Source organism: Scardinius erythrophthalmus (assembly GCF_964197995.2).
Source record: "Scardinius erythrophthalmus genome assembly, chromosome: 12".
NCBI classification, from domain to species: Eukaryota; Metazoa; Chordata; class Actinopteri; order Cypriniformes; family Leuciscidae; genus Scardinius; species Scardinius erythrophthalmus.
In genome coordinates, this window is record NC_138232.1 from 12,388,040 (window position 1) to 12,404,080 (window position 16,041).

Genomic DNA, 16,041 nt, shown 5'->3' on the forward strand with positions numbered 1-16,041 from the left:
GCACTTGGAGAGATAACCTGGTATAGAAAAGGACAAGGTGACTGACTATATAAATAGACATATGTCTACATTTACCTTCTTTAAATTATTTATCTAAATTAAATAGATTTTTTTAAGTACCAGTCTGATGCCAAACACCAGGTGACTGAATCCTAAAATGACTAAAATCTTAGTTTACTAAAAACTATACAGTATTTTGACTTTGATATTGTGTTGGATATGTTAAAACGGACATTTAATTTGTGTATTTTTCCAGTCAAAAGTCCCAAAAACTGAATCTCATCATCACATTTCCAGACTTGGTTTGTTTTTTCAGTTTTGAATTTATTTAAGAATAACTTGAAACAATCAAATGTTGTCATTCTCAATATCAAGTTCTGTTTCCCCCTTTTATGTTAGCGCCATCAGCAGTGGAACAAACCACAGTCACATTTATTATGCAAGAGGGAAAATGGAAAAACAAACAAAACAAAAAAAATATGTAGAGGGCATTGCTAAAGTGGGTTTCCAGCTATGCATGTACAAACCGGAGCGGCAAATCTCAGGATAAATGTTTGGCACGACAAGACAGTGGTACAGTTTGTGCCAATTTCCCCTCATTTTCATCCAACAGTATAGGGCCAGACACTGTGCAGAGCAAGAAAAAAAAGCAACTAAAACAGAAACAGTTTCTTCACGGGGCAGTCAATTAGCATTCACCGACTAAAAGTCTGAATTTTGAATTAAAACAAGATGGATAACAAAACCAAACACTTGTAGAAAACCATTGAGAGAGTTTTATGGGAAGGTTGGACCTCTCTTTTGTAACACTACGTGTTTTTGTCAGGAGTGCACCGTGAGCGTAGATTAATTTTAGCAAACAGATCAATTCTGTGTGAAAGAAGCGAAATGCAGAACACTGGCCATAAAAGAGCAGCACAGCTTGTTCAAGCGGCATTACAAACAACGCAGTTCCTCAATAAATACAGATTCCTGGACACAATTGAGACTAGAGCTGCTCTGTACCTTTGAAAGCATTGCTGCAAATGCGAATGGACTAGGGAAGACCTATGAAACACGAGCCAAAAAAAGTCAAAGGGCAGACCAAAAACAAACAAACAAAAAACTATGAGACATTCTGAATATTAAGTGCACTTTCACAGTTCAACCATAATACATCAATAAAGTTCCACTTCCTCCCTTTGATCTTGCGGTTTCATTAAGTTTAGATGGTGATCAGTCCTGCAGGTGTCGAAAACTTCTAACCGTCCCTCCTTTTTTATGACTACGAAAGCAAAAAGTGAGTGGATTTCCTGGCAGACATGCCAGAAGAGATTTAATCCCTTAAAATAAATAACGCAATATCTCAGTGCATACAAAAAGGGAACCTTAACACTTACATAAGAGGGAGAGAGAGCCAAGAGTCCAGTGTGGTTTAATCAACTATTTAGGCACAGGCACATGGCCACCAGAACTTTCCCATTTTAACCCATTTCACGTTGCCTTACATTTAAATTTGATATTTACTTTTAGTTGTCGATGTAGCTGAATTCTCCTTTGACGCACAAATGAAACCTCTGAGGGCGAGTGAGTTCTTTTGCGGGTCCTGGAGCCTCAGAGCATGCCGAAGCCTTTGGCGTAAGTGATGGCTTTAAGGAGTCTCTCTCTAAGTTTCTCTATGGTGGAGTATTCGGGGAGGAGCAGCACGTTGAAGCAAGTATGAGAAGTGGGTAACCTGATCATAAGAGGAGGAGAAGAAGAGTGTATTACTTTATTTAATACTTCTACTGCATGTTTATTGCTGTGGAAAGAAATGTATACAATGTCATTAACGTGATAAAAAAAAATGGTGAGAATGTAAAGCAGAATTTGTTTAGCATTACTAGTGTTATTCCAGCATTCGTTTTCAATCACGCATAACATGCAAGCAAGTCTGGAGTGGTAAAGGTGTGAGGATTTTTTTTTTTGATGCATTATGGTTCTTTCTTGTGTGATTCTGAATCGATTCAGCTGTATGGTGGCACTTAAGTGTGCGTGAGAGAGCCATAATCTAGTGAAAATCCAGTTTTTGTTATTGTTTATATGTCTATGTGGTGTTTTTAAACTGCTTTAAGACAAACCATGTGCAAATTCATAAGTCAACACCATTGCTGATTATTTTCTTCTTAAAACCGCAGTGAACCAAAGACAGTCTCAAAAACGCGGTTTGAAATCACTGGTGTTTCTGACGTCACAAACTACCGTGTCACCAATCACAACAACATGTGATCGTCAGTGGATCTCTGAGTGGGTGTGAGTGAGTGGAGGCGGGGCTAATTTGCATATTCATAGAACCATGTATTAGGGTTGGGCGGTATTACGGTAATATCGGATACCGCGGGATGTTAAAATAGCACCGGTATCAGTTTCAATACCGTCATTACCGGCACTTATATAGCCTATAATATATATAATTTATTAATTGCCTAAAAAATGCTTATGTGTGGTTGCAGTTTGGCAATATTTCTGGTTCCAACCAAATGAGAAGGGAGAGGCGGTAAATACTGACGAGGCAATTTGTAAATTGTGCCATAAAAAGGTGACCGCGAGAGATGTAAACACCTCTAACCTAATGTCGCATCTCCGAAACAACCACCCACTCACTGCTGCCAGGATGCATTTTGTTCTCGAGTTCATTAAATAAGCGCATTAAGTTTTGTATTTGTTAAAATATTATGTTATTTTTTCCATCTTTGTTGATTATGAAAAGTGAACAGCACAAATAAGATGGGATGCATCGGGAGTCAGACGATTTGACCACTTCAATAAATTTCGTTTTGTAAAAGGCCTCTTTAAAACGAATTTCGTTTTGTATAAATTGTATCTTAATTTTAATAAATTTTTCATCAACCAATTGTCTGGATTTAATATAATCATGACATGATGGGCGCTGGCATGCCGCGGTCACTTGCATTGAAATCTCATAAATTAACCGAAACTCGGAGATGACGGTCGTCAATTTCTTTAAACAAAACAATTCAAAACGAAAAGAAATATAGGGTAGGCTACTCTCTGATTAATCCATGGTGTGCATTTCTCTCTATAGCGTTCAGAGATGGCGATCGTCAATTTCTTTAAACGAAACAATTCAAAATGAAAAGAAAAAGGCCACTCTGATTATTTAATCCATGATGTGCATTTCTCTCTAGGTGCGTTCATACAGAGATGCGATCATCAATTTCAGTAAACGAAACCATACAAAACGAAAAGAAATAGACTAGCCTACTCTCTGTAATCCATGATGTGCATTTCTCTCTATCGTTCACTAGAGATGGCGATCGTCAATTTCTTTAAACGAAACAATTCAAAATGAAAAGAAATATAGTCTGATTAATCAATAATGTGCATTTCTCTCTATAGGCGCGTTCACTACAGAGATGGCGATTGTCAACTTCCATCTTTGCAGAAAAGTTTTATTAATAAAAATCAATGGACACGCGTCACCGGATTACAAAGGCACTTCTTGCTTGTTGCACGCACACAGATATTATGTTGAATAACGGTGGTCTCGGGCTCATAATAACAGTTAATGCCGTCGGCCGGACTCAGACACAACGTGCACGGCTTGATTTTTATTTTTTATTTTTTTTGCCCGATCTGGCATTCAGTTTCTGAACGGTGTAGGCACAAGCCAACAGTTTGGTGATGCCGTCTGAGCCCATTATGTCATAATTTTAAATTAGTTACGGTAATACCGTATACCCCGGTAAAATAGGGAGGAGGTTTGACGGTATCAAAATTCGAATACCGCCCAAGCCTACCATGTATACTAAATGAGGCAAGGGTGTAGAGTTACATTCAAGCTATTTTAAGGCATGAGTGGAGGCGGGGCTAATTTGCATATTCATAGAACCACATATACTAAATGAGGCAAGGGTGTAGAGTTACATTCAAGCTATTTTAAGGCATGAAAAAAAAATTCAATTAAAAAACGTTTAAATACGTTATTTTGAGTTTAAAGGGATACAATTACTGACTACAGGGGGACTTTGAGATTCAACTGATCTGATACATATAAATATTTGAATACGGTATGGTGTCAAAAACTGAACTCATTGTCCAAAAGTGTAGAGAGACAGTCTTTGAGTTTACCTGTCTGAGTCAGGGCCATTTTTGGCAATAATCATCTTGAGTTTGCCTAAACCTCCAACTGGAGCTCTATCTGTGCCAGTGGTGAACTGAAGAAATAGCCTCTTCTGCTCCTGTCCAAATGAGTGCACAGTCTCCCAGAAATCCCTGATGAGAGACAAAAATATCATTTTTCATCATTTTTATACCACACAGGAAGTAGTTTTTAAAATTAGTAGTCCACTGATATCGTTCTTGTAAATGCAGATGCCATTATCTAGAGCGCAGGATTACTGATGGACAATATAAGGCCCAATGCCCATATTTAATTGACCCTTCGCTAAGCCTCGCCCTCCTTTGTTACTGTTGCTACGCCTGACAAGCTTTCGCATGCCTGGCATGTCTATTACCGTATGTATACACCGGTGACAGACATTCCCAAGGAGATAAGTAATTTTTGACGAACAGGTGAAATATCTGAGAGAGCAAGACAAACGGGACTGCAGTATGCATTCGAGGGATATATCCACAACATAATATGCAACCGATTAGGGAATAATTTAATCAAAATTGAAGCTAAAGCCTATAGGTCCCAGTGCAAGCAGCAGCCGCATCATTCGCTGACCATTCAAATGGGAAACACACAAATTGAGGAACAGCTATGTTCATGAACAGCAGGGTGAGTGAAATTTTAAAATAATCTAATAATTATAAATCAAACAGCTTATCCATAAATCTTGTGGAATAAACACAAGACATCAGCCTGACCACATTGCAATCATAACATTCTCCCGCTTATATTTATAGCGCGCCAGGCTACTGCTCGCACGTCGTGGAGCAAACGTAGGTGTTTTTGTTAATCCTGTCGACATTTAGTTGTGAATGAGGCCTCCCACACTGCTTGATCAACGCCCTGCATTTCTCCCCTTGGGTTTTAGGTTTCGAGAAGGGAAAAAATTCCACCCCCCGTCCAAACTTTTAGGAGACCGGGTATCAGATTTGCACAATCCCTACACACAACGCTTCGGCATGTTTCCCTCGGTCGAAAGCTTGCCAGACCTCCCGCGCCTAGTTACGGTTGTTAAGCCACAGATTGGCCTGTGGCGGTTTTCGGGCGTGGCTTAGCGAAGGGTCAATTGACAGCACCTAGATGAAAGTTAAAATTGCAAACACAAAAATGAATCATTCACTTAATCATACTCATCTTGCACAACATTTATTCAAAATGTATTAAAAGTACCAGAAAACAAAGTTTTTATTATCCATGTACAAGGTTGTCAGTAGGTTTTGTAACTGGAGAAACTGCCAAAAAGTTGGAGAACAATTTTTTTTAAAATATAGATTTTATATAAAAATATATTAAATGCATAGATAATATATTAAATTAGTTAATTATATATATTTATATAAATTAATAATTTATTAAATGAAATAATATTATCATTAATAATAATAATAATAATAATAATAGTTTATATATATATATATATATATATATATATATATATATATATACACACACACACACACACACACACACACACACACACACACATATATTATTTTATTAAGCATCCACATACTTAATAATGCGACAATCTTTGTTGTATCCTCCATCATATTCTGTACTCTCTTCAAGTGCTAGGAAGTCAAGATTCTGCGTGAGAAGGAAACAAATGGGTTTATATGTATGGATGTGCCACATGTGAGAACATCCTGGAGGTAGTTAACAATCTGTAGCTAACTTACCCTGCTGCCACATATAAGCAGCTCAATTTCCTCTGGTCGAAACAGATATTTCAGTGGAGATTCATTAGTGACCATGTGGAATCCTCTTCTGAAGGCCTTGAACTGTTTCTCCACAGTTTTGTTCAGCATGTACTCTGCATAGAGTGCCACAAAATCCTGCAGAGACCCACTTCATGTTATGTGTATACTTGCAGATATGAACATGTTCGTGGTTTTAAAAGTTGAATGAATGAATGTAATGCTTGTAAAAGTGAACAAACCTTTCTGTTCTCATTGGTAACTGGGATTTTATCACCGCCTTCCTTTAAATCATACATTAGTGGGTTTCCAAACAAGTCTGTTTGTGAGATCTGGAAGGTAATCATCATGTCTTCTTCCACATTACCTTCATATTCCTGTAGGTCCTTCAAACTCTGATAAAGAACCTGCAGAAACACACAATCAGCACTATTTTGACAGAACATAATCATTCTCTCGGCACTGATACTCCAAGCTTTTTTTTTTTGCTAATCCAGTCCATTAAATAATTGCTATGTGACAGAGCAAGAATCAACTCGCCCCAAATATTTTGATGAGCAGTCACTGTGTGCTAAAGTCATAATGACTGAAATGCTGATGTACCTGCTCAAATCTCCTCTCAGCATGCCATTAAAAAGACTGAGGACAGAACATGCACACCCACTTGAAATAAAGCTGAAATGTTGCTCTTTGTAACCTCAGTCAACTTACAACATTTCAAGGAAGCCAAAAATCCAAGGCCATGTTTACATAATTATTATATTATATATTTGTTTGTATAGACATTACATACTGTCTTGTTGGATTTTGCAAGATTTTAATCTACATTTAAGTCTGTCTGCATGCGAAAAAAGTAAAAAGTATGCACCACTTTTTCTAAAATGTAGTTTAAATCGATTTACATGTAAACTTTAAAAATGCACAATACTGTTCAAAAGTTTGGGATCAGACACTTAAAAAAAAAGTTTATTTAGCAAAGACACATTAAATTGATCAAAACACATTAAATTGACGATAAAGACTTGAATGGTTTCCACAAAAATATTAAGTAGCACAGCTGTTTTCAACATTAATAATAATAAGTATTGTTTCTTGTAAACCAAATCAGCATATTAGAATGATTTCTGAAGGATCGTGCGACACTGAAGACTGGCATTCAAATAAATGCAGCCTTGGTGAGCATAAGACACTTGGTTCAAAAACATAAAATCTTACTGACTCCAAACTTTCTGTTATATTAGTGTTTACAAAAACAAATGCTTGACTAGGGAGATTGCTGAAGAACAAAAATGTAATCATTTCTAAAAAAGTATTACCGGATGTGAGTCTGCAAGGTCTCGAAACGTTCCTTTCTTTCCCATTAATTTTCTGTAAACCACCATAGGGAAGTGCACATCGAGAATGCAATTATTGTAGATAGCTAGGCCCAGGACGATGCCTATCAATGTGAATTGGCCTTCATTTTCAAACGATGAAGGGTTGAACCAGAAAAGCTTTGTGCTTTCATCATAGGTAAACATGCCTGTGGACAAAACAGAAAGAGAAAGCGTAAGATGGGTGCACAACAGACCTCCAACCACCTCAACCTTAATGAATCAAGATGACAACGAGATAGATCTGAATCGACAGTGTAAAATAAGTTATGAGTGGAACGTTAAAGGGATAGTTCACCCAAAAATGAAAATTCTGTCATCATTTACTCTCCCTCAAGTTGTTCCAAACCTGTATGATTTCCTTTCTTCTGAAGACACACAAAAGAAGATATTTTAAAGAAGGTTGGTAATTAAACAGTTGCTGGTCCCCATTGGCAGCCATCCATAGTATTTTTTTTTCCTACTATGGAAGTCAATGGGGTCCATCAGTCGTTTGGTTACCGACTTTCTTCAAAATATCTTCTTTTGTGTTCAGCAGAAGAAAGAAAGTCATACAGGTTTGGAACAACTTGAGGGAGAGTAAATGATGACAGAATTTTCATTTTTGGGTGAACTATCCCTTTAAGGCCTGGTTTCACAAACGGGGCTTAGATTAAGCCAGGATTAGGCCTTAGTTCAATTAGGATATTTAAGTAACTTTTATAAACATGCCTTAGAAAAAACATTACTGGTGTGCATCTTGAGACAAAACAATGGCACTGACATTTTATGACTCTCAGTGCAAGTTGCTTTTGGTTAAAACAGCTCAAACATGCATTTTACTCTGGGACTAGGCTTAAAGGGATAGTTCACTTTGAAATTAAATTTTGGTATGTTTTAGCTTACCTCAAGGGCATCCAAGATGTAGGTGTCTTTTTTTGCGCAGTAGTTTCAATTTTGATATTTTTAGGTCAAGCCGTTCTTGTCTGTCAGTCATATCATGCAGGTCTATGGTCACCACCTCAAAGAGCATGCACAGAGTCCAAATTAAAACAATTCCCCATCGTCCAAATTAAACAATTCCCCATCGTAAGTACACATTGATGGCCTAAGACACGAAACGAGCGGTTTGTGTGAGAAAACAAACAGTATTTATATCGTTTTTACCTCTTGTAACACAGCCACGTCCAAGTGATCTGAGGGCGCGGGCGCTTCCTGCAGTGTGACGTGTGCGCAGACTGGTGCATAGATATATACACTAGATGTCGCCTTGGCTACGGCAGTTCATTGGAACGAATGTATTTAATGCGACATCTAGTGTATATATATCTATGCACCAGTCTGCGCACACGTCACACAATAGGAAGCGCCCGCGCCCTCAGATCACTTGGACGTGGCTGTGTTACAAGAAGTAAAAACGATATAAATACTGTTTGTTTTCTCACACAAACCCCTCGTTTCGTGTCTTAGGCCATCAATGTGTACTTACGATGGGGAATTGTTTAATTTGGACGCTGTGCTTGCTCTTTGAGGGGGTGACCATAGACCTGCATTATATGACTGACAGACAAGAACGGTTTGACCTAAAAATATCAAAATTGAAACTACTGCGGAAAAAAAGACACCTACATCTTGGATGCCCTTGAGGTAAGCTAAAACATACCAAAATTTAATTTCAAAGTGAACTATCCCTTTAAGCTTTGTCTGAAACTGGGGGTAAGCCTACTAGGCCATGCAAACATTAACCTATCCATTCCAGTATCAATGAATATGAATTAAACTGAAATAAAATTGAACTTTGCGTTAGGATGCATGAAGAAAGACAAAAAGTCAAGTAGGAATTAAGGGTGGGCGATCTGACGATTTTATATTTTCAAGCGAATCGTAGAGATCATGATCTTTTATGTCCTCATAATAATGTTAAAATACACCAATGACTGCCTGCAAGATGGCTGTGCTGACTAGCCAAATTATATCATATGTCTCTATCATGCGTGTTGACATTTAAAAACAAAACAAAAAACAATTCAACAGCAGTAGGACTGTGCGATGAATCAAATTTTAGTTTTGGTTTCTATTTTGGCTTCCAAGATTATAAAAACATGATAATCAAGATAAAATAATCATTGTGCTGCATTCCGTCCCTTTCCTTCAAAGCAGTGTGCTTTCGCCCCTCCTTAAAAGCCTAAATATAGTAAAATATAGTCTACTGCAGGACATGCTTTATTTTAAAGTTATTAAAAAGCGGATTAAACTATGAAAGAGACTGATCCCCATGCGCTTTCTGTATTTGTGCATAAATGGTTAAATATACACAAAAATATGTAAAAATGTCTGTCTTGGCGAGAATTTACATAATGACAGACTTATGTAAATACACAGTTGGGAAAGAAATAGGATGCATGCCATTATATTAGATCCATGCATTCAGCCTAATGCAAATATCTGCTGCTGTCTGTCATTAATGTTAAACAAAAGACAAAGACAAAATCACTCACTGCTCTTGACTGAATAAAAATCTATATATATTTAATTCATACAGTGAAGACTATGCAGTGTTTTAAAGTTTAACTCAGGGTTTAATGACTATTCTAGTCCATTGGCTTGTTCCAGTCGGGATATTCTCAATAGTACATCTCAAAATGGAGAAGGTCGCGGATCATGATCGTTTGTTATAAGATCATGATATAGAATATTGGGAAGATCGCCCACCCCTAGTAGGAATTCTTAATGATAATTACCTATATCTGGGTTAAAGATCTCCTCTACGACCAGTTGAAAGAACTCTTTGGATACTCCTCCTTCATCCACTCCTTGCTCACCCTCAAACTCCACATACAGCTGCTTCTTCAGGTCTGCTGGGTTTTCCATGGCAATCATCTCCAACTAAAACCAATCACACATTCATTTTACATCCACAAATCATCTTCAAAAAGGATAAACTATACACAACAAACCATTCAGATATCTTACTTCAAAACAAATATATAAGTTTTTGAGCTCATTGGGACCTACCCTGACAAGAGCATCATCAATGACGTGGTCTCTGCGCACTTTGAGTCGCAGATAGGGGTTCAGCTGTTGTCCCTGCACCAAACTGTAGAGGGCAGTAATCCTGCGCTCACTGTACATTCGGATCCGGTTGTCATAGTACAGGCCAAGATTCTTAGTCACAGGGTTAAGAATGAACGGGCAGGTCATAAAGGAGAACTTGCTCTCGGTCTCCACTTTGAAGAAAGTGTAGTCTTTGTCCATTTCCAGCACATCATTGAGCGGTTCATTGATGAACTCCTCGAAGGGGATGAGGGGTTTTCGACAGTCCGAGGCACGAATGCCTAGTTCCGTCTCCAGCGGATCCACCCGAGGGCCTTTCTTATTGCGTCGTTCCTCGCCCAGCAGCTCCTGCAGAGTCAACTCACTCGACTCCGGGATCGGCTCGTCGTCCTCCTCCTCGTTGTGACCCGTGTCCAGGTCGCCGCCCAACACGTTTGCATAGTAGACGATTTTCAAGCACTTGGTGGCTGCCACCACTCCATCATCCTCGTTGACCAGGTTTTCGCTGCTGAACTCGTTGCTGATGACTGTGTAGGTAATAAGCTGCTGGAAAGTCTCGATCAGACGTCGGATCTGGTCTGTGCCGTACTGCGACCACAACCAGGCAAGCTTAGCCAGAGCCGGAAGAGGTAGCTTGCTCATTGCCTTGCAGAATTGCGGCAGTGCGATTTCTAAGTATTCCGGACTGTGGAGGTTACTGTTCTCCATGACGATAATGAAGACGTTCAGGTAATTAGGGTCGGTGGCGTACACGTTGTGATAGGTGAGGTCACACTCTACGTTGGGCGACAGGTAGACTAACGCGTTGAGGAATGCTGCTTCAATCTTCTCGTTCGATAATAGTCTGTCGTACACTCTTCTAACTGCCTCAATGTCTACAGAAACTTCTACAGGATCAAACTTTTGGACGTTGTTCTCCCCGTGAGACAACCCATCTGCACTTGACGCTGAGGCTTCGGGTTCCACCTCCATCGCCGTGGACGAACCAGAGGCCGTTTCTTTCTCATCTTCATCTTTGTCCTCATCCTTGGCCTGTAGGGACTTGAGCTCTTCCTTGGTATGTTGCTTCGCCTTGCGGAAACTCTGGACCAGACTCTCCGCACTTGAGAAAACCCTACCGATGACACGAATTAGAGGAGAATAATCCTCAGACTCACTGCAGAGGCTCAGGATTTCATACACCTTCTCCTCCGTCAGGAAATTCAGATCTGCCAAAGAACAGAGTAACGCACATTTAAACATTTGCGAACGACAGAAATTCTGCTATCATGACAACGTTATTCACCTCTAAAGTCCTCCCTTGCGGGTTGTAGGTCCTTATGGTTCATCTTCCCGTTGCTGCAAGCAGAGAAGTTGTGGGCTCCTTTGGCACTGTTCTCCGGGAAGGCTGAACTGGCTCCTTTCTTAGAGGGATGAGGATCACACAGTTTGGCATTATTTTTATATAACTCCAGGGCCTTGATGGCCGCTGCATTGTTATCCATGCGCTGGAAACCCGGAGAAGAGCCACAAGCCTCATTCGCGCAGGCCTCATTTCCACAGCCCTCTGTTAACTGGTGGTAGTAGCGCTCAATTAAATGCTTTGCAGCCGCTCGCTTCCTGCATCAGACATTCAAACAGGACAGCAGGGGGGATTAGTATGGTTCAATCCCGAAATAAGTGCAACAAAGACTTCTCTGCTAAATCAAACAAAGAAAACCATCCATTTAAATTCTCTAACAGCCATCAAAACATGACTTTTGCATGTGCACATGACTGGCCTACTCTCAAAATGAAGGAAAAAGCAAGCATTATACCTTAAATTCTTTAAGAGAATGATTAATCTGAAACAGAATGATACGAGTCAAAATCTGCTTAGGGGTGATTAAACGTAAAAATAAATCATGTAAAAATGTATCGTCTTTTATTGGAAAATTGAACAACATTTTATCAAACTTTGATAATTGCCTCAATCTTTTAAACAAACTGAGAAGATGGTGATCAAACTACATTTTATAAAACTCATCTGTCAAGTTCCTGAATCTTACATCAGCATGAGTCAAATTGGATGACCAGGAACACAATGATTGGATCATTATTGTAGTGATTATTATGTTTTTTTTTTTTTTTTTGGCAACAGTTCTTCTAACCCTAATTGATGGAGTGTGCAGCTTTTCATTTCTTAAACAACCATGTAGCAAGACACATCATGGCCATATTCCAGGATGACAACATCAAGATTCATCGGGCTCAAAATCGTGAACGAATGGTTGGGAAGGAGCAGGAAGAATCATTTTCACGCATGAATTGGCACCTCTGAGTCCAGACCTTAAATTCATTGAAAGTCTTTGGCATGTGCTGGAAGAGACTTTACAGAGTGCTGGACTTTTGCATTGTCAATACAAGATCTTGACCAAAAATGTATGCACCTCTTCATGGAAATAAATGTTTGATGTTATTGCAGATTTTGACTCATATCTATAATGTTGCAACTCATGCAAAATGCTTTTTTGCACTGACACCAAAATATCATGCATTGATCAGTCACAATGTGTTAAATAAACAACATTTAATTGACATTTATGTCTTCATCATTAATTTGACGCCATCCTAATATTAAGTTTTGGGTTCAACAAGTTGCTCTATTGACAGCATTTGTGGCTTAATATTGAATTAAATAAAAAAAAATAATTAACTCTCCCTCAGTATACAAAAAATAATAAGCAAATAAAAATCAGCAATAGTAACAATTTACAATGGAAGTAAATAGAGGCAGATTTCCTGGAGGTTTAAAAGCATACATGAAGCTTGTATTTTTATTACAGCTTTCAAAAAACTGTTTATTATTTGATCTGTAATTCCTAAATTATGCTTTCCGGAATGACACTTTTCTAAGTGACTAAACCTCTGGTTATGTACCATCATCGTAATTCATGCCAATATAATTTTGAGGTCTTATGGCTTATACTTTTAAAACACAGCAATAATGCAATAATGTTTATTGCCTGGCCTCATGTACTTCCAAGTGCATTACTGTAACATGATTTTTTAACAAGCCACCAGTGTGGTCAATAGTGCTTTTTCAACCAACCCACAAGGTGCGGACACATTAGTGAAATTTCAGAAAAAATAATGCGGGCAAAAAAGAGACTAGCTGTCGATAAAGTAGCGATGCATAAAACACCGCTCACACAGACAGAAGTCACTTAGTTTCAAACCAAGCAGCTTTCTGTTGGTCAACATGGTGAATTCACATGAGCAAAATTGTTCCCTAAATCTGCTTAGGGAACTTTTTTTGCCCGCACACGAAAAACACTTAATTGTGCAGATTCCTGTTGAACAACAGTTTCGCCCAGAAATTGTAAATGTGACCGCACCTTTAGGATAATGAAGAATTTGCTTAATCTTAATGCAAACTGTAAAATAGAGTCAGTAATTTGGAAACTGGCTACATATGTTGATTAAAAAAACGGTATGAACAAAGACACTTACATTAGACTTGCTTAAAGTTTCCAATATCACACTCTTCTTCAGCTCTGAACTCAATGAGACCAAAAGGTGGTCAGGTAAGCAATCCTGCAGATTAACAGAGAGAACAGTCACTCACTCACATCAGTAACTTTACTGCTACATTACAGACAATATCCACAGACGACTGGGAATATAGTTCACTTAATGCTGACTGATGAAAGGGATTAAAACTACCTCATTAACAACTGATAGAGACTACTCAGGGTGATAGAGAAACATTTTACTGTTGGTAATGGTAAACACGAACTAAAGTGCATCACGGGGCAGAATGTCACCATAGATAGTGTCGTAAAACCTATCGAACTACTACATAGACCGTCCAAACATACTGACTAGGTACGTCAGTCAGCTCGCCAGTATTTGACACGCACCCATGTGTCTGCAAGAACAGCAGGAACATAAACCTAAAAAGAGGCCAGAACTAAAAACACACCGTGTGCTTTCGCATTAGTACCATCCTGTTTACCCCAAGCAGGAGGAGGAGAGGCCGCAGAGGGGCAGGCAGGGGGTATGACAGTGCACAAACAACTTCAACCTTGCACACACACGGTCAGTCTGCTAAAGATCATTTTAAAACAAACGAACACACACCAAATAGTCACGAATGAAGTGTGTTGATGATTATCGTTGCGCTTAAGGCAGAGTGAGAGCAGCAGATCTTGTAACCTTGCAATAACTGTCATGGGGAGTAATGGCAGGAAAGAGCTGAGTAACTAGTTAGCCTAGCTGCAGCTAACGTTAACCACAGTCCTGACAGTTAGACGCAACGTATGGGTTTTACTTAACGGTTATTGTTGCATAATCAAAAACGATGGAGTAATAAGGATATCGGCACTAAACATATTTCGCTTGTTTATCAGAAACTCCCTCCGTCCCTCCCCGGAGCGGGTTAGCAGCGCGGCTAACTGGCCTACCAGCGCTTATTACGGCTTCGATCGAGCGCGATCGGGATGGGAAAAGGGGGATTCATGTTTTGACAGCTTACTTCTGAAGATGTTCTGATGCAGACGAAAGAATCGGGTCGTTCAACATCACAATCGCTCGGTGTGCGGCGTGTATTCAACTCCAACCCCTCCACAAAATATTCGCGGCCATCTTGATCAACTGAGGCAAACACGGAGAGCGATCCCACAATGCACCGAGGCACGAAGACGACCATCAGTGTAAAACACGGCACAGACCTCTGGCAGTCAGTCAAGATCTGACTGAGACGTGTGGAGTAAGTTACTGTGGAAACGTTTAATACGGTATACATGTGCTTACAGTTCAAACTAACTTTTAAAACATGACTCAAGAGTCTTTGAAAAGTTCACTATACATATATCAAAACCGAAACCATTGTAATATTAAGATTCATCAGCAGATGGCAGAATTCGAAAGGGAAAACGGCAAAAACTAGATTTGCATTTGCTGATGGAAATACCAGTAGCCTATCAATACCTGCTGCACTTATCAAGTAGGCTACTAGTTAGTGGGATTTTGATTTATCTCAGTGATTCGAATCTTTTGAGTCGGTTTACCAAATATATCATTCATTGATGCTGTTTACAGAGGAATATCATTGGAATCACTTTTAATTTTTTTTAAATCAACATAATTATGATATCTACAGTTCTTTGTCATAAATGCAGTTTACATAATATGACGCGGGAGCAATTGTTTGTAAAGAAAAAATAAAATAAAAAAACTGTTGCCCATCCACTGTAAAATCTGAGCTTGCTTGCTTATTTATTTATTTAATGAGTTTTCTTTCATTTAAATGGCATGAGTCTTTGTGACTTTTCCTACTCTTGATATACTTAAAAATTCATTTGATAATAAATCAACCTAAAAGAAATATAAAAGGGTGTGGAAATGGCAAATGAACCAGTGAATGGCCCTCTGCAGCCATCTACTGGTTATAGTGGTAATTTCATGTCATTTTCATGTTAAAAGTGTATTTGTTTTCCACCAGGTGACAGAAATCCTCCACAAAAGCATGGTCAATTTTTTTGTTATCTCCATGAATGAAAATAAAAAATGTAGATCTTCATTAAAGTTCATTTTCCTGCAAAAATGTAGTTAAAAAAAATAACTTTTTAAAAACATTACATTTTGAAAAATCTTTTTTCAACATATCAACAAAGACAATTACAGTAATATAAAGTTTGTCTATATTCTTAATGAATATTTGCTGGTTATTTACAATGATTAGAAATTAATTCAATATTCAGGGATTGACTTAGAACCTACTGTATTGTTCATGCTACCCTATAGTATACTGTACAAACAA

General features: G+C 38.6%; 1 protein-coding gene across 3 annotated transcripts; it reads right to left on the minus strand.

Moving 5' to 3' along the window:
- Positions 1 to 303: 303 nt before the first annotated feature.
- ube3a (ubiquitin protein ligase E3A) lies at positions 304 to 14,940 on the minus strand. 3 transcript variants are annotated; one of them, XM_081379956.1, is made up of 11 exons: positions 14,755 to 14,940; positions 13,731 to 13,814; positions 11,545 to 11,662; positions 10,221 to 11,467; positions 9,947 to 10,091; positions 7,170 to 7,375; positions 6,096 to 6,260; positions 5,836 to 5,991; positions 5,670 to 5,743; positions 4,111 to 4,254; positions 304 to 1,714 (listed from the first exon to the last, which is right to left on the minus strand). In XM_081379956.1, exons 1-11 carry the CDS (start codon positions 14,926 to 14,928, stop codon positions 1,594 to 1,596), a joined length of 2,634 nt encoding a protein of 877 aa, XP_081236082.1. In that variant the 5' UTR covers positions 14,929 to 14,940; the 3' UTR covers positions 304 to 1,593. The 3 variants fall into 3 exon arrangements, with proteins under 3 accessions (XP_081236082.1, XP_081236083.1, XP_081236084.1); XM_081379957.1 differs by having other exon boundaries at positions 11,545 to 11,858; positions 14,755 to 14,909; XM_081379958.1 differs by having other exon boundaries at positions 11,545 to 11,658; positions 14,755 to 14,770.
- Between the last annotated feature and the right edge of the window lie 1,101 nt (positions 14,941 to 16,041).

Bases quoted from the DNA above. Each gene is read 5' to 3' on its own strand.
- ube3a (XM_081379956.1), bottom strand. From the start codon at position 14,928: ATGGTCGTCTTCGTGCCTCGGTGCATTGTGGGATCGCTCTCCGTGTTT. The intron at 13,815-14,754 runs GTAAGCTGTCAA...GTTAATCTGCAG, and splicing joins GCATCAGAACATCTTCAGAA to GATTGCTTACCTGACCACCT. The intron at 7,376-9,946 runs GTAATTATCATT...TTTTGTCCACAG, and splicing joins GATCTTTAACCCAGATATAG to GCATGTTTACCTATGATGAA.